The sequence below is a fragment of the Leptinotarsa decemlineata genome, unplaced genomic scaffold (genome assembly GCF_025532065.1).
Source record: "Leptinotarsa decemlineata unplaced genomic scaffold, Ldec_3_MD MMD2_tig00026354_RagTag_RagTag, whole genome shotgun sequence".
Taxonomy (NCBI): Eukaryota; Metazoa; Arthropoda; class Insecta; order Coleoptera; family Chrysomelidae; genus Leptinotarsa; species Leptinotarsa decemlineata.
In genome coordinates, this window is record NW_027412702.1 from 8,127,048 (window position 1) to 8,146,028 (window position 18,981).

At 37.1% G+C, this 18,981-nt stretch overlaps 1 protein-coding gene across 2 annotated transcripts in view; it reads left to right on the forward strand.

The window, feature by feature from the left end:
• Positions 1-18,501, forward strand: part of LOC111507662 (uncharacterized) — a 395,391-nt gene extending 376,890 nt beyond the window's left edge. For both annotated transcript variants that reach the window (XM_074184510.1, XM_074184511.1), the window contains exons 3-4: positions 11,463-11,593; positions 17,634-18,501. In XM_074184510.1, the coding sequence (XP_074040611.1) occupies positions 11,463-11,593; positions 17,634-17,876 (374 nt within the window). In that variant the 3' untranslated portion in view covers positions 17,877-18,501. The remainder of the gene's footprint in view (positions 1-11,462; positions 11,594-17,633) is intronic.
• The last annotated feature ends 480 nt before the right edge of the window (positions 18,502-18,981 follow it).

Genomic DNA, 18,981 nt, shown 5'->3' on the forward strand with positions numbered 1-18,981 from the left:
AATGATTTCATGAATTACCAATAAATATTATTTTGAAATAAATCTCGTGTGAAGCGACTTCAAAGAGGCGCCGTTAAAATCACTTGAACATTCGAATATGCAAACATACTCCAAAATGCATTCTAATTACTGAATGAAGATTGCACAGCTATTCAATCGCCTTCCCGGTGTTTGCTAAAGCCGCAAAATCGACGAAAAAGAGTGAAGCGAACTGAATTTAGTTAACCTAATCAAACAACCCTCTCACTGCGAGGTCGAACGATAACAGCCCAAGTTTAGGCCAGTAGGAAAAAATTCGAATTGTTGTGCAAGATAAAATATTTTACCGTGGAACTTATGGGGCAGAAAGTTAGAGCTTTTCACTTTTTGACATTTTCTGCCCCCAGCAATAAAATAATGGTTTTTTAAGAACAAAACACAAGCACAACAGGAAAATCCTTCAGGCGCTCTAAAAGCGGTGCCTATGCGAAAAAAGCGATTCACATTGGATTTAAATCGCTGAAGATTAAATCCATTTGATTTGGAAAAACGGTTATTTCACATGAACGCAGTTTTACAAATGAAAGAGTTCTTTAACAGTAAAGTTCGAGGTGTACTGAGTTGTACTTAAAACGATGAGCAGCCACAGTCCGTCGCGTATTTCTGATATGTAACGCTCTTGATAGAATCAAATGTGCCAAGTCACTTGAAGACTTCCCGTAAAAGTATCTGTAGAAGAGAGACAAATCCCCAACCTTTCTTTGATGTTCCAGACCCAGACTATCAAGGTTGTCAGTGATGTTCGCGTCTCCAATCAGGCGGATGGCTCTTTTCCGGATAGAATCCAGCAGCCAAGGAAGGTCTAATCTGAACTTTATAAAAAATCAAAAGTTGCTGACTTGTGTACAGTTTTCTGGTTCGGAACAGTGTTCCATGCTTTTGAGAAACAGCTTTTGCCATTCCAGCGACATTATTGTGGCAACACATATTCGTGTCCATTTTAACCCCAACAAACTTATCGAAGCGGAAAGCGAAATTGTTTGTCCTGTCATTATTATATGCAGTTTAGAACTATACATAATAATAATTATAGTAGTTACTAGTACTCGTACTCGAATAAAATTTCCTAGCTGCCATTGTAGCCAACTTAACCCATTTAATTAACTAATTAACTGTTCGTAAATTTGTCATATGTTTCTTCAGATTTTTTTTCACTAGGTATAAAATGGAAAACTTTCGTGTTGGCAGGAATATTTTTACCTTGGACTATATTATATCGACTTTCGTATGAGTGACGCCGTATATTCAGGTAAAAAGTAGAAAAGTAATTGCTCCAAGACTCCTCATTTCACTTTTTCTAAAATGATATCAAATATCTCTTCTTCGAGTCTAAACTTACAATTCGGCATTGCACGCGTGCAATGCCGATACCAAATATACACTTGAACGCGTGCGATCGCTACTAATCATAAAGTGCTATACGGCGAAGCACCCCCATGCCCCCATCCCGGGTTGAGAATATGCCATTCCATCCCCCCGCTCTTACATGAGCGGTCCTCAATCCTTGCTGATAGGCACTTCAGCAAGATTGACATCTGACCTTCTTCGGTCGAAAGACAGCCGTTAGGTGCTTTTGCTTTCTAATGACTGTAATGTTTTGTTTTGCCTTGGCTTTCCTAACTGAACTTTTGCATGGGGTCCCCAAAAACTAACCGGAGACTATTGTTTAAAAAGAGATCGCGGTCGAGTGTTTCTCGTTGAACCCGAAAAGTAAGTGTTTGTTATTTGTTAAAAAAATGTTTACTTACCAGAGCAGCCTGGCAGCGACTCTCGGACATGGACGTTGGTTCTGCTTGGTAGGCCTTCTATGTTGATCTCTCTCTCTCGGAATCTGGGGTCATCCCTGTTTGATGCATTGTGTAGATCGCGTATCGCTGGATTGTCATTGCGCTCGAATTCTGTCAAACGCGTCTTCTACGTGTTGTATCATATATGCATCTACGTAATATATGTTCAGGTCTAGATCCCGGAATATGTACCTATCAGGTACATCTTGAAGCGTTTGAAGGGGTTATATTTTTATTTTCCCAAAAAAGACTGGATCTGTCTTCTGTATGTCGCTGCGCACTGGCCCCAGGCCAGTGCAGGCGTAAAGGATTATTGGTAATAGTACGGTCTTCATCATCAGTAGCTTCACTTTCAGTCCCATGTTGCTTCTTTGACCTATTATTGGTAATAGGTTTTGTCGGGCAGATCTCGCCATTCCTATTGTCTATCGTACGTGAGACCTGAATTTGTTTGAAGGTGATTGACAATGTTTCGTGATGAATTTCACTAGTTCGGACTTCCATTGTCTATTATATAAAATGATTTGAAATCCCTGAAACAAGTAAAAAAAGAAAAATTAAAAAAGAATAGTTGAAAATAACAATCATATTAAGCAACAATAAACCTGAAATGAAATGATAGTAAAATAACCTACAAGTAAAAATATAATAATTGAATAAATAAAAATTAAAGGAATGCAAAAAAGAAAATAATAAAAATAAAAAAGTGTAGAGATTCCAAGTCACGTTAGTTCACGACGTTTCGATTGTTGGTATCTACAATCGTCTTCGGGTGATGACTGGACTGATTCCTCCGAGAGATGACTATTTTATAGGTCGTTGAAATACTTTCACTTTCTCTACTTTCCATTTTCCGCTTCACTGATTTCGTGAGAGATGACCGATTTGGCGGGAGTTGGTCATTTCTCGTTTGATGATGGGTTTCCATATGTTTCGTATATCTACGCTGGCCTGGCTGAATACGTTGTTGGACAACATGTATGCGGCTTCCTTAAATTTTCTCCTGAACCAATGTTCCTCTCTGTGCAAGATCTCAGCTTGGGACCACTCGATGTTGTGTTGATGGGTCCAAACATGGTCTGCTATTCCTGATTTGCTGGTTTCTCCTCGCTGTGTGTGCTTCTTGTGCTCGGCAATGCGAATATTCAATGGCCTCTTAGTTTCACCAATATAGGATTTTCCGCACTCACAGGGTATCCGGTAAATGCAATTCTTGGAATCGCAGTCCGCGTTTGGGGGCCTGGTTTTCGTGAGGCTGCTACGGATAGTGTTACCGGATCTGAAACAGGTTCTAATGTTGTACTTGGAACCAATTCTTCTTATCCTCTCCGATAATCCTCTGATGTAGGGAAGTGCAAGCACTGGTTGTGACGGCTTCTCTTCCTTGCGAAGCTCCTGCTGTCTTTTGGCCAAAGTCTTTTCTACCATCGCTTTGGAGTATCCATTCCGCTGAAGATCACTTTTGATGATGTCTAGTTCCTTCTCGAGACCTTCCTTTGTATTACAAAGCCCAAAAGCACGGTCTAATAGAGTCTTGATAATTCCTCTTTTTGTCGATTGATGGTGGTTGGATTCGTGGTTCAGATACTGTCCCGTATGAGTGGGTTTTCGGTATACAGATGTTTCCCACTTAGTGTCGGTCCTCTTCACCAAAACGTCTAAGAATGGCAATTCATTGTGGATTTCCTTCTCCATTGTGAAAGTGATGGAAGGTCTCACGCTGTTGATGTGTTTCAGAAAGGCGTCTAGTTCAGTATTCCCATGGTTCCATATTATGAAGGTGTCGTCAACATATCTCAACCAGACTCGAGGTTTCTTGTGGGCTTCTTCAATGGCCAGAGTTTCAAACCACTCCATATATATGTTGGCTATGACTGGTGAAAGTGGCGATCCCATTGGCAGTCCCTCATCTTGTGTAAAGAATTCGTCCTTCAGTTGGAAATAACAGTTTCGCACACAGCATCCTAGTAATTCCATAATTACTTCTATAGGTAGATTCGTTCTCTCTTTCAGGTTCCCGTCTTCGGATAGCTTTCTCTGTATGATTTGGAGTGCTTCTTCGACAGGAACGTTGGTGTAAAGGCTTTCCACGTCGAAACTAATTAGTTGATCTTCCTGTGTGACTTCAATTGACCCTAGTAGTTCGACAAAATGTCTTGAATTCTTCACAAAAGACGATGTTTTCCCTTGTAATGGTTGTATTAAGGGAAGTAAAAATCTAGACAAGTTTTGAGTAGCCGAATCTCTGGAGCTGATGATCGGTCTAAGCGGAACGTCCTTCTTGTGGATTTTGGGTAGACCATACAAGTGAGGGGGCTTACTGTGGTGCGGTGTTAGGCATGATCTTTCCTTGTCCGAAAAATAGACTTGGTGTTTTTTCAAAATCTGGTACAACTTCCTTTCGATTGATGCAGTTGGGTCCCGTACGATCTTTGTGTATCGTCCCTTCTGCAGAACCTCTTCGATCTTCTGTTCGTAGAGAACGGTATCCATTACCACAGTAGCGTTTCCTTTATCTGCAGGTAGGATCTTAATGGTGTTGTCTCTACGTAGGCCGTTCAGAGCTCTACGTTCTTCCTTGCTGATGTTAGATGTTGGAACTGGTTCTCGATCCAACTGTTCTCTAATTTTCCATCTGAACTCTTCTGCCTCGGTCTGGTCAATGAGGAAACTGGTGGATTCCACTGCAGTAATTATCTCCAAAGTGGGCACAGATGTTGGCGTAATGGCAAAATTCAGGCCTTTCCTCAACAAGGATTCCTCTATTCCCGTGAGCGGGCGGTAACTCATGTTGATGACGTTGGTGGCTTCATAGTTGTCCTGTTTTCGGTCTGTATTTGGGCATTGTTTCCTCACTAACTTCCCCCACTTTCTGTTGTGGGTATTCTCCATGTCTTGGCGGATCTTCAAGCACGTCCTTTCAATCTTGGCAAAGATTGGTCCATGATCATCTTCCAATCATTTTATATAATAGACAATGGAAGTCCGAACTAGTGAAATTGAGACCTGAATGTTAATCTTTTGTCTAGGGTGACTCCCAGGTATCTAGCTTCGTTGGTCCACAGAATCTCTTGTCCGTTGAAGGTGAGGTTTCCTTCCGGGTGTGCCGGCCTCCAGGTAAACAGTATCGCCTGACTCTTGTCAGGGTTTATACCGATCTTCCACATGTTGGCCCATTCCTCTAATCTATCTGCATGTTGCTGCAAGTATTTAGTGACCTGCGCTTGGCTTGTCGATCTCGTCAGCAGAACTGTGTCGACCGCGTAGAGCGCCAACTTGTTGAAGTTGTTCTCCGGCTGGAGCACATCTGTTGTGTATACCGAGAAGAGGTGTGGCGAAAGGACACGGCGAAACGCGACTTTTGACGCGCTATTTATAGACACCCGCCACCGCCTTCCCGGTCGGTATCACCGCAAGCGCTGTGTCCCTGCATTTTAAATCTGTAATATCTTTATCTGGATAAAGATTATTGTTGTATTGGTTGAAATCGATTCGTAGGTAAATAAGTCATTATTTCTCTAGAATGAAAAATTGTTATTGTGGGGTATCCCTGACAGACAGACAAATACCATCGCGGACTTTTTTGTAGATCATTTCAAGGTGTACAATACTGTAGTACATTTTTGATCCGCCTCGTAGAGTTCAGACAGCGTTTCCAATGGTAAGCGCAAAAAAATGTGTTTATTTACACATCACATTATATACTTTTAAAATTATCAGTGTTTCTCTACGATATTATACATGTTATATACATATAAACATTTCTCTTTCTTAAAAAAAACCCGCTTCCAAATCTGTTGCATATAGTATTGAAGATATAAGCATGTATAGCGACAGACAGCGGAAAGTGACTTTGTTTCATACTATGTAGTAATGTTCTACTAAATGGAAAAATATTTGACTAACCTAAATATTTTCCTGTCTAATTTCACCCACCACCTGCTTCTTCATCAAGTTATGCAAGCAGTGAGGTAGTATTTCATCTCATTCAATTAAGCATCGATTGAAATAAAATTCACATTTCGATATACTAGTGAATTTTCATCTTCCTGAATTATTACATCAAGTGTAGCAGTTTTATAAGGTTAAACCTCTTTCCAAAAAGTTTTGGGTCATTGAACCGGTTTAATAACGTTCGATGAAAATGGTGTTTACACAGAAATCAACGTTGGTTTTGATAACATCGGTTGTTATCCCTCTTCAAAATGGTATGTAAACGAGATCGATTGCGTCGATTTTGTTGGATTTCGTTATAGAAAAATATAATTCGAAAAGCAGTAGGCAGCTGCATTTCACCGTGTACTTCTAATAAATATATGTTGAGGTAGAATCTGTCAGTTGAACATCTCCCTTGAAAGTATTTATATAACAGTTGCTTGTTTTCTGTAATCAGGCGGGTGACTTCATTTGGGTTAAATTCGAAAACCTCAGGGTATGCTCGAGAGCGGAGCTCCATATACTTATGTGAGCAATATTTCAAAGAGGGTCTAATGACCATCAGAAACTGCTGAGGTGTCTAAAATCTTCTAGTGCGAGACGAAAGTTCCTGAGACGTTGCCTTTACCATTTCAGTAAAACATTTCATCCATTCTGATACCTAGCAAAATAATCGACAGAGCTATCGGAAGGGTGTACCTTGTCATTATTTTTATTTCCGTTTCAGTCACATTCAGTTTCATACAGAAACTTGATGGTTGGGTTTCTATAGCATTTAATTTTCCTCAGCTGCTTTTCAAAAATTTCCTTCAGATCTTCAATCAGACATAAAACTTGTTATCAGAAAAAATGTGCATTAGCAGCTGATATTCATTTGTCTGAAGAAACTAGTGTGCTCTTATTTATTGATTGATTGATTGATAGCACTGTATTTCCAACAGGCCTTCACCCAATTACAGGAAATGTACAAAGGTGTTGATGAAAATATATGCAAAACAGTATAATTAGTTAAATAAAAAGATTGCTACAACTAAAAGGAAAATGAGTAGAAATAGAAATATATCACAAGAAGCGAAAAGAAAAAGTTATCACAGTTAAAAGGTTCTAGTGAGAATACATTTTGAAATAAAACTTTGAGAACTGTGATTAATATCGCACATATCACATATTGAATTATAGTTGTTACAAAGTATTGGCACTGGTGCTTTCAAACTGTTATTTGTTCTGACAAGATCACAGTAAAATGTCCTTTGGTATCTGGAATTAAGGCGTGGGAGTTGATCATTTGTAAAAGAGGGGCACACGAGATCTTATTGTTTAGCAGTTTGTGAAGAAAGGAGATTGTGACAAAAAGTCGTCGTGTATTCAGAGATATTACATTAAATTGATTCAAAAGGATAGAATAGTCGATTTTCCTCTGAGGATATATTCCTGTGACCTTGAAAGACAGATATTTTAAAAAATTTTTTTGAACCTCACATAGGCATTAAACAGTGTTATAATCGTATTAATATTCTTGAATTCTCTGGTACAAATCGTAAAAAGATTTCTGGTCTTTCCAATATATATATATATATATATATATATATATATATATATATATATATATATATATATATATATATATATATAGGTATATCTGTGGAATATCAAGTTCCCTGATTGCCATGAGAATGATCAAACACCTTCAAACAAATGATCTCATTATTCAGACGAATCTAAATGTTTCACTGTATATTTCTACACAATAAAGTAATAGGTACATGTTCATCATCTTCCTCAATTGAAATATCAGTTTTTGACTTCCTATCAAAAGTCCATTATAACCAAAGCATCTATCATTGAAATTTATTCATTCATTTTTGTCTCCCCTTCCAACTATTTCTGATTTATTTGGGAAAATGTTATTCATATATTCGTCAATTTCTCCCAGTAGAACGTGTCACTCTTGACATGGGTTTTCAGAGATATACAGTAAATATTTTTGGTTCGAATGTGTTACATAAATCGATAGTCCGAATAAACATCTCTAGATGGAAGGATGAACGAAAACCAGAAAATGTTTTCTTGATACGTGTAAAGGAGCTAGCGGAAAAATATTGCCATATTTCCAATATGTGATGAAATCGGCCGATATTTGACGAAAATCCATAATGTATTCAAGAAACACTTTATTGTGAGAGTTTCACTAAACAGTTTAATGAAAACGCAGCACGTGTTTCGCTATACAATAGCGTGTCTATGGGCGGATATACAGGCTGATTCACGGTGGATGGCACATTAGACGTTTCTGGTGAACCAGACAACGGATCACTTTGAAAATTTAATGGAGGGCATATTCGGACATTCTCTAGCCGACTAAAATATTTTCGACAATGCGGTGTTGCCGCTTCTATTAGAAAGCAGTAGCAACTTTGATTTTTCAAATGGAACACTCTGTATATAATATTATTTTTGGAATCTCCAACAATTGCCCGACAACTTTTCTTGATATTTCCCTATACCTATCTGTTACCGTTTTCGAAATAAAACTTAATTTCAATTTTTTTCTTCGAAAATCATGACTTCTAAAAATGCCGATATCTTTTAGTTAAGAAGTACTATGATATCGAAATTTGGTTTGGAGTTAGGTGATCCTTGGACACTCCCACACGTCAGCCTAATCTCCGTTACTTCAATACAGGGTGGTAAAAAAATAGTTTTTTCGTTTGCTTGAAAAAGTTGCTGAAATTTGATTATTTTAAATGGAACACCCTGTATATTATTGAAAATTCGGGTAGCTGCTGAAATTTGCTTTCTTTCTATGTATATCATACCTATACCTAACTAGTCAAGTTTCGGACTTATGAACATTTATTTGTGAAAATGTCCCTTCAGAATGGTATTTCCATTCGGTATTTGGTAAGCAGGCCATGATTACTATTTGACAGTAGCGTTGTGACATTCTCCTAATAATATCGACATTTTCGTCACTTCAGAAGTTGCAAATACCTTCAAAACGATGGAACAAAACTATTCAAACGAAGTTCTTATGAATTTGTTTATTATTTTTGGACAGTGTGACAAAATTATCAGCAGAACATGTAGAAAGTTCAATGAAATGTATCCGAATCTACCGCCAATGAACCTCAAGAAATTTAGCGGCAACACCGCATTGTCGAAAATATTTTAGTTGGCTAGAGAATGTCTGAATATGCCTGCCCTCCATTAAATTTTCAAAGTGATCCGTTGTCTGGTTCACCAGAAACGTCTAATGTGCCATCCACCGTGAATCAGCCTGTAGAAACGCCTGAAGAAGCTATTATATAGCGAAACACGTTTCCCATGTTTGGAAAACTGTTTAGAGAACGAAAATTCAAAACAAATTATATCTAAGTGAGAATAGTGAGCACCTTTTCATAAAACAATTTATGATCTAAAATAAACGTCTAGGTGCTACTTGTATTGAAATTGTTTCCGTAAGAACAACTCCTGTGTTTGCCATTGTCAAATAACTTCAATATTTTTTTCATCAAAACCGTTTCGTAAGTGAGAAACAGAAGCGAATAACTTTTTACTTGCATCATAAAAAAATCATCCTTTTTTATCTGCTTGTGGAGTTGGCAAAAAATTACATATGAGAAAACGTATTTTGATAACATTATGTTCCAAATCATGGAGCCAAGCATTCTGATTTTTCATAATCATGTCGCTAAAATTGCAAAGACTGCTCCTCAAAAGCTTGTTCCAAACCAAAAAACTGTACACACCTCAACAACTTTTGATGCTTTATATAGCTCAGATCAGACCTTCTTTAGAGTTTTGTTCTCATGTATGGAGCTTCGCCTTCCACGGAAGGTGTTCAAGTGACTTAGGACAGTATTCCATCAAGAGCGGTACATATGAAAAATACGCGACGGACTGTGGCTGCTACACATCGGCGACACCTTTTTTGAACGTTTTTTGACGAAATAATTAGTTTTGAAGGAGTGAGAGGAGCAAAACTTTGCATCATTGCCGCTTCCAATTCGTATCTAGAAGTGATTGGCAATTCAAAAACATTCCACAGAGGTTAAAAGTAATAGGCGTTAGGTCCGGTGACCTGGCCGGCCAACGGTTGGGTCCTTGGTTGGCTATTCAATTATTACCAAAATTTGCAACCAAAAAATTGGAGACCATAACGGTGCCCTATCTTGTTGAAAATATATTTTTCTGAGCTTCATTAGTGGCAATTCATCAACAAAGAGTTCAATAATTTGATGGAAAGATAAGGGAACGGAACTGATCGATAATGCTACCCCTAAAAACACTTGCACACACACCAAATCCAAATCTTTCTTGACTTCTTTGCTCCACAATAGAATGAGGATTTTGTTGTGCCCAAGTATAAGAATTGTAGCGATTGAAAATGCCGGTACTGCCTACATAAGCTTCGTCTGCCCGAATACAATTTAACGAAAAACCCCGCATTTGGAGGCAACTTTCTAGGAACCACTGGCAAAAAAAACCATGCGGCTTTGAAAATCTCCTGGTCTGAGTTGATGAACTATTCTGGTCCTGTATGAATTGAATTTGTGTTTTTTGAAAATCCTCCTTGATGCTTTCAAATTTCGCGTTAATGATTTGGGATTATATTCAACAGCTCCTAAAACGACTCATTTCTTCCAATTCCCTATCCCTATTTGATTCATATAATTTTAGCTTTTTCTTTTCAAACTGAACACCATCAATTAAGCTGTGTCACAATCTTGCGAAAATGTCTCTAAACGGTTGTCTTCTCTCTGGATACCTCTCATGATACAAATTGCTTGCTGCTTCTGAATTTTCTCCGGTTTGTATAAAACAAACCCATTTCTCATAATTCTCATACTTCATTGTGAATGTATTTGAAAATTGAACAAAAGCCACGTCGTCACTGCTTAAATTAAAATCTAACAGCTATCAGTAAAGTGTGCGTTTCAAAATCTACATGAAAAAACCTAAAAGCTCTGTATTTCAAAGATGACTCTAGTAAAACATCAAGTGTGCTACAGAAATAAGCAGGAATATGCAGAGTATCTCAATAAAAAAATAGTTTTCCATTAATCAGTATTGATATCCCCTTTGAAAAAATTGTTTGCACCATTTAATTCTACGTAAAAAAGTGCTTTGGAAATGTTTTCATAGAAACAAGAAATGCAGCAACTTTTTGAAAATGCACATTTTCAAAAAACATGCTGTAACTCAGGAACGATGACAGATATCGACATGCGATTTTCACTACTGATGTTATCATAAAATTTGATCCTCAGTCACAGCCATCAGTTTTCATTAATCTAGTTTGGCAACAGGAGTTTTCCTTCAAAAACGTCCCATTTGGCACACTCTGTACATAATAACTAGAATGTATATCCATTGACACCATTCGATTATTCGTTTGTCGACTGGGCAGAATTGATTTGCTCCACAGTCACTCTGAAAAAAATTCTAAAACCACCCCAAAGAGTGTTTCAGTTGAATTCATAATCAGCGAATCTATATAACAGCCTCCTTTTAGAATCAACACTGAAGTCGCTCTATAAAATAACATTGGGGCCGTAACTCAACTCTAATCTCTGAACCCGCCCGTTCAATTCCAAAGCCTTCGGGCAAATCCGAAAAAGTTATGATCCAGCCCTCCGTGGTGCTCGAACAACCGATAGGATATTGAACTCGCTCTCTATCATATTTTTATTTTTGCAGGGGAAACGTTTTGTCACACGTTGCACATAATGGATTCAAAGGGTACGAGCGTGCTGGTGAACAAAAAGTGTACGACCGACAAGGAATGCCAAAGAAATAAAGTGGGATGTGTGGAAATCGACGCTCAAACGGTGAGTTTTATAACATTCAGAATTTGATTTGGTGTTTGCTGAGAGATACAAACTATTCATGGTATGGCATATTACAATCGATTCCGTTTTTGTTTGTTCTTTCGCGGAGTTTGTTTGCTTGTGTAGATGCAAAGAGCTTCGCTCACAGTTTCGCATATTTCCTAAGGGAAAATACCGTTTGAATGGTATTCGAGAAAGATTCACAAAGGAATTCACAGGTAGATTTTTTGAGTGTCTGTGAGTTTTTCCTGAAACGGAAGAAATATTTCACCATTTTTAATTTCAATGATCGATTTATATTATTTGTATTCGCTTCAGTATGAAATTAAAAAATATTCATATAATATAAACATTCAGTGCATTCAAAATAGTTTCCCACATTCAGTCAAAACCACACGTAAAAAGTGAAATTCTGGAAATGAACAAACTAAAAATGTTTAACAATGCAACGTCGACTAAGACGAAATCCTAACGGAGAGGTAGAATCTGCTAGTCTTTATTGTCTATATTACGGGTATAAGTATTTTGCAGGTCTGCAGGTCAGCAAATTGTTCTCAGTAGATATTGTTCTCCTAATCTTTTCCTAAGACAGAAATTCTTGCAGTTCTGGTCTCCCATAAATGAATCTCGACCAGATTATTCATTTTCGACAAAAAGAATCCTACCCCCACTCAATAGTTTCACAATTCTCAAAAAACTGACAATAGATTTTGCAGGTCAGCAGAAATTCTTGCAGGTTGGATCCCCAGACATATATCTCGACGAAGTTAATCATTTTTGACGAAAAACCTCCATCTTTCGAGTATGAAAAAATTTCACATATCTCATAAAATGAGATATGTGACCTTGCAGGTCGACAGAAAGTCTTACAGGTCGGGTCCGCCAGATTTGATTCTCGACCAGAATATTAATTTTCAATAGAAACATTTTCCAACCCCCCCTTCCCCCCCAAAGTGTTTCATAATTCTTCGAAAAATTGAAAATGCATTTTATCAAACCCTCGAAAGACAAATTGGGATGGTTACAAGGTACATCTGGAATTTTGCTATGACCGGGATGGCTCTTCATAATAAGTGATCATACAGACTTATCAGTTATCAGCAGACCAATTACCAGGAGCTATTATCTCTTCGTATAACCAACACTGTCCTTCTGTCAAGTAGAGAGCAAACTAGAATGTTTTCTGATAGAATGAAGACTGAAAGAGATCAATATAAACTGTTTTTAACTGGATACCGCAAAGCCTTAACGAATCTATAAAATGCAGTGCAAGGCATCCACAAAGGATTGGCTGGTGGCAACAAAGTGGTAGATATATATATCTACATATATTTTAGTGCCATAGGCGTACTACATTCAAATTATTTACTCTCAACGAATTGAATAAATGAATTTATACGACGAAAATACAATATTTATTCTTGAAAAATATCATTCATAACAAGCAAAATAACAAATCTACTATGACAAATGTTAAAATATGTCCAGTAGTAACCAAGACATTCTCCAACAAATAGGTTATTCGCGAAGACAATTTCTTTCCTGATATAAGAAGAACTCGATTATGAAAGATATTACATGAGCTGAATTTCACTTTTGGAAAGCAAGATAGAGCATGTTAATTGAAAAATCAGAGATTGTAGAATGGAGAAGAAACTATTTAAGAGAAATAAAGAAAGCCAGAGCACTAGGTAAATCTATTTTTTATTTGGATGAAATATGGGTCAATGAGGGTCATACCGTCTCGAAGGTTTGGCAAGATCAGAACATCAAAAGTGGAAGACAAGCCTTTATGGAAGGTTGGTCCACTGGTTTGAAAATTCCAGTTGGAAAAGGTCGTCGTCTTATCATCACTCGCATAAGCAGCAGTGAAGGATTCGTAAAAGATGGATTGATGGTGTTTGAATTAAAGAAAAATAGGGATCATCATCAAGAAATGGATGCCACATTATTCGAAGAATGGTTATAAAACATACTTATAAAACTTCCGCAGGGATCCGTAATAGTAATGGATAACGCAAGTCACCACAGTAGACGATTCGAGAAGCTGCCGACGTCGTGTTGGAAGAAAGCAGATATTACTGAGTGGTTACAAATGAAAGCTTTCCTTTTTAAATCGACCATGTTAAAAGCGGAGCTCCTCAACTTAGCTGAACGTCATAAGTCAAAATTCTTCAGGTATGTCACCGATGAGATGGCGAAGACTAAAGGAATGTCGGTTCTTTGGTTACCGCCTTATCACTGTGAATTGAATCCAATAAAGTTGGTTTGGGCTCAAGTTAAAGGATTTATCGCAAGGAATAATAAGACTTTTAAGCTGTGTGAAGTAAAGACAAACATATTATACCTACAGTGCTCTGGAAACAGTCGACCAAAAAGCTTGGGAAAAATGTATCCACAAAACAATCAGAATCGAAGCAGAGATGTGGGATCGGGATGACCGCATAGACTCATTATCAGAAAAAATTATTCCAGTTGTCATCAATCCGAATCAAACTGATTCATCCAGTGAAGAATCACTCAACGAATCCCTGTAGACTTTTTATCAGATTAAAATTATCGCAATGTCTTATTCGAAGTAAGTATTCCCATTAAATCTATAAAATTGTTTCTGAATGAACTATAAAATCCAATAAGGAATATGAATCTTCATTTCCAAACCAACAAGAATATATAAAGTGTATCTCTCAGTGCAGCCACACTTTTCTACTTCCTGAAAATGTCAAAATCGAAGCCGAAACGTCGAACAACGCAAAATTTTGAACGCGGTTCAACTCGAAATCAGATGTTCAAATTTCTTACCGCAGAAATCTATTCTTTTTGTATACTTATCTGGTTATGTTTTGACTACTTTATCCATCTTCATTATCATACCGACGATCAGTGTCGGTGTCAATGATAATAATAATATCAAATTTATTTACATAAAAAGACGAATCATAACTACAAATTATAATGTTTTGATTTAAATAGGTTGGATAACGTAACCAACGTCACCAAATGATACATATTTCTTTTAATATGCAATTTTTTTTAATTCAAGTTAATGACAATTTTTTTTCCAAAGAGCTAATTTATCAAATGCAGCAACTTTTTGCCCTTTCTACATTTGTATTTACTTGTAAATTTAATTATTTTATAGATCTATAGAAGGTAACAATTCTAAATAATAAACTATTTCAAATATAAAATGACCAATCCCAAAATAAAATATATAAACAAAATTAGTTTTCACCATATTTTAATTATCTTTTCATCATACAAAATATATCAATGGAAAATTTATATTAGTACCCCCAGTCCGACGCCTATTAATATTATCTTAAACGTAATATGAGAAAAAACGTCGAGCGGTTCTTTTGGCGGTATTTTCGCGTTCTTTGTCGCATATCCCTATTTTAATGGCTCGTTAGCGGCATCCTCAAGGGATATAGAGGGTAGACATATCTCAATAATTTTGTGGGTGAATTGCAGTGCTATTTGCTTGAGATAACTATAATACTTTCTTTGACGTAGCGACATGTTTGCATTCTTGAAATTCTTTTACTCTCAGACAATACTGAACGAACTATATATATAACGTACGAATCTTTTGAGATGACATATATATATATATATATATATATATATATATATATATATATATATATATATATAATAAATTATATATATATATAATAATTTGAAAATATATATATATATATATATATATATATATATATATATATATATATATATAAATCGAAATCGGTACCTTTCACATGAAAATAAAGATATCGTTTCTATACAGAATTTTATAATGAATAGAAAAGATAATTTTTGACAAAGAATTCACAGAAAACTTCTTTATGGAGTTACTTGAACTTTTTAGAAAATGTTCTCGAGTCGGACGGTAGCCGGTCGGTTCGACCTGGGTGCTTTGTTCACTCACTCAAATCGACCGCCGTGTTGGTCGCTGGTTCAAGCCCCCGGCTGAACGATCGATTTTCACTTGCTATCGTCCAACCCGTGATAGGAATCAGACGTTGAAAGGTAAGACCTCGTTAGTCTTTAGCTCGCACAAATTTAGACTTCTGAGGGTTGTCGTTCGTAGGGGTGCGACAGCTGGTTAACGGAAAAACAGAATTAAACATTTTTTTTTAAATAAAGATCTAGTAAAAATTTTGCTGGCCGCAATTCAATCAGCAAATAGACCTGAGATGGTCCTTTTCACCAAGAAAAGAAGTTTAATGGGCTTAAAACCTCCCGAAATCTTCAAAAGCAAACTAAAATTCTCTGAAGAGGTAAAATATCTTGGTACTATCCTCGACAGGAAGCTAACATGGAACTCTCATCTACAGAGTAGAGCAAAAAGAGCATATGTAGCTGTGAGCAATGTCGGAGGACAGTGGGACGCACATGGGGTCTTTCACCCCGTGTGGTCACCTGGATCTACACTGCAATAATAAGACCTATGTCAACGTATGGAGCCATTGCATGAGGACCGAAAGTTCTACAAGCAACGGCCATCCAAAAATTATATCAAATACAGCGACTGGCTTGTTTAAACATCACAGGAGCCACGATGACAACATCAACCGCGGCAATGGAATTAATCACGGGTCTGACCCCTGATCTGTACGTTAAGGAGGTTGCGTTAATGGACATGGTACCATTGCACAGGGCTGGTGTAAACCTCAAAGTAGGAATGGGTCAATTGAGGCTGGGCCTATGGCGGGAAGCGCTTACTGCACAACATCTGCTGCAGGCAACAAGCGATGCGATTGAACCCAGGTTTGTGTTTAATAAACCCTACAAAATACAAATTAAGCAAAACATAGAGTCAGATGAAACAAATGCAATACGGATTTATACAGACGGCTCAAAAAACAAAAAAGGCTCAGGGTGTGGAGTGTACTCCAGATCACTAAGCCTAAGAATTAAGTGGGGAATGGGAAAAATACCAGCGTGGTCCAAACAGAACTGGCTGGTATCTCAATCGCCAAAAAAGAAATTACCAAGAAAGGAATTTCTGGCAAAAACATAACAATCTGCACTGACAGCAGACAAGCCCTATTAGCCTTGAACAGACAACGTATAACCTCAGGGCTAGTACTAGAGTGTCACCAAGGTTTAGCCAAAGCCTCGGTAGATAATAACATTATCCTGAGGTGGTTTAAAGGGCACGACAGGAGTAAAGGTAATCGCATTGCCGACTCTTTAGCCAAGGAAGCGGCTGGACTAAGAATTTTAGGACCCAGTGGCACCTACGGCCTGATGACTTCGACAATTGCAGAACTAGTCAAATGTTACACCCATGCTCAATCCTTAAAGAGATGGGATGGAATTAAAGGATGTAATTTTGCCAGGATCACCTTGAGCGACCCTGGGAAGCTGGTGCTGAAGAAATATCTTGCGATGACCAGGAAAAATCTACGCCTAACAGTAGTATTTCTGACTGGCCACTGTCAACTAAGGAAACACCTCCATAATATGGGGCTAGTGGACACACCTCTATGCAGGAGGTGTGAACAGGAAGATGAGACTATCGGGCATGTCCTGTGCGAGTGCCCGGAGTTATAGTCAATAAAAGAGTGTGTGTTCGGCGAGTCTTGGCCTACACCTGCCGATATAAAGGAACACAACAGGAATAAGAGACTATCACGCATGTACTGTGCGAGTGCCCGGAGTTATAGTCAATAAGAGAGTGTGTGTTCGGCGAGTCTTGGCCTACACCTGCCGATATAAAGGAAATGTCTCCCAGTGACCTGTCCACCTTCCTGGAAAAGACAGGATGGACGATGACCTAGGAGGACAACTCCTCGGGAGGATGTACAATGGGTCACATGTGGCCTAAGTGCTGTGGACTTACACTCACCCTCCCTACTCTACAGATACAGAGACCTCTCCAGCATGTGAGAACTCATGAACACTGTTGATCAACATGCTGGGAACTACAGGTTCAAAAAGTTTCAATATATTTTTCTAAAGTCATCTCTCATTGGATTCTGCAGGGACCTTCATTTTCTATACAAATACTTACATAATTTTTCTGTTTCAGATGTGCGTGTCCTGCTGCGACCAAAATTACTGCAATGTCAACGTTCCAACGAATTCATCGACAGACATGTTTGATGACAAAATATCAAAAATGAGAATGTTGGCAAAAAATCTTTTTCGAGAAAGAGAAAAAGCCCTGACCACAACAATCAAAGACTCTAGCGGTGCCAAAATTAGTGCGTGGCAGAAATACATATTTTTTGTTTATTTCTTAGTGGTTTTATTGTTAATGGGAGATATTTAAAGCTTGATTGTATGTGTTGCTTTAATGTGGAATAGTTATTAACTGGTTCATTACATGACCTGAATATTCACTCCAAAAAATATTGAAGGTTATCCAAAATTCAAACAATAGAAGTAGGAGGAATGCTATCGCTGAATATTCAACTACATAAAATCTGAATATAATACGTATCCCAAATACAATTGAAGAACCATTCAGATTATGTACATAACGAAAAAACTATCCACTGAGGCACGTGTAAATATATTTGCTTACTACAGCTGTACAACATTCGACTGTTTCTCTGTGAAACTTTATACAAATGAATAAAATTTGTGAACACTGTTTATTGAAACGTACAGGACAAGGCTGATGCATCTCAAATTAAAAAAAAACAGAAATATTATGCTTTCGGTATTTCAAATATTTTCAATACTCCATTTTGCATACTTTCTTGTAGTACCACCTCTCAGATATTGTTTTAATGAAACTAATAGTTTTGATTTTTGAATGTGTTGATCGAAACTCTGTACCTAAATGTATTTTTGAACCACCAAAAATTGGTTTTGTTATATATTGTATACATATATACATGTTGATAATTAATGTTTATTTGTTATTCCCTTGGGTAAATAAATTTTTTTGAATGAGCTTTATATTTGTTGAATAACCTAACCTAACCTGAGAATTCGAAGGTGTGAAAATTGTATATATATTATCATGAATCAAAATGCCATGATGAGCATTCATATATAAACAAGTTTAATATTGGGTTGTATTATTGCAATTTCCACATGAAATACATGGTACTCACTTGATTTCGATATTATTGTAGTTTTTTAATTGAATTGTAGAATTTGATTTGAATTGAGTCATTGCAAATAAACGTAAGTACCTTCATAATTTAAATATTTATAATTATAGGTATCACGAGTGCCTTAAGGTTAGGTAATCGGTCAAAATAATCTCCAGTTGTTGTACCGGAGATTATTTTGAAGAAAAAGGAAACTCAAAGAAAGTAGTTGCGAAATCCAAAATTCAGTTTATATGTTGCGAAATTTTCAATAATATAGGACTGCACAATTTTCGACTGATTGAGATATATAATAATAATAGTCTATATTAT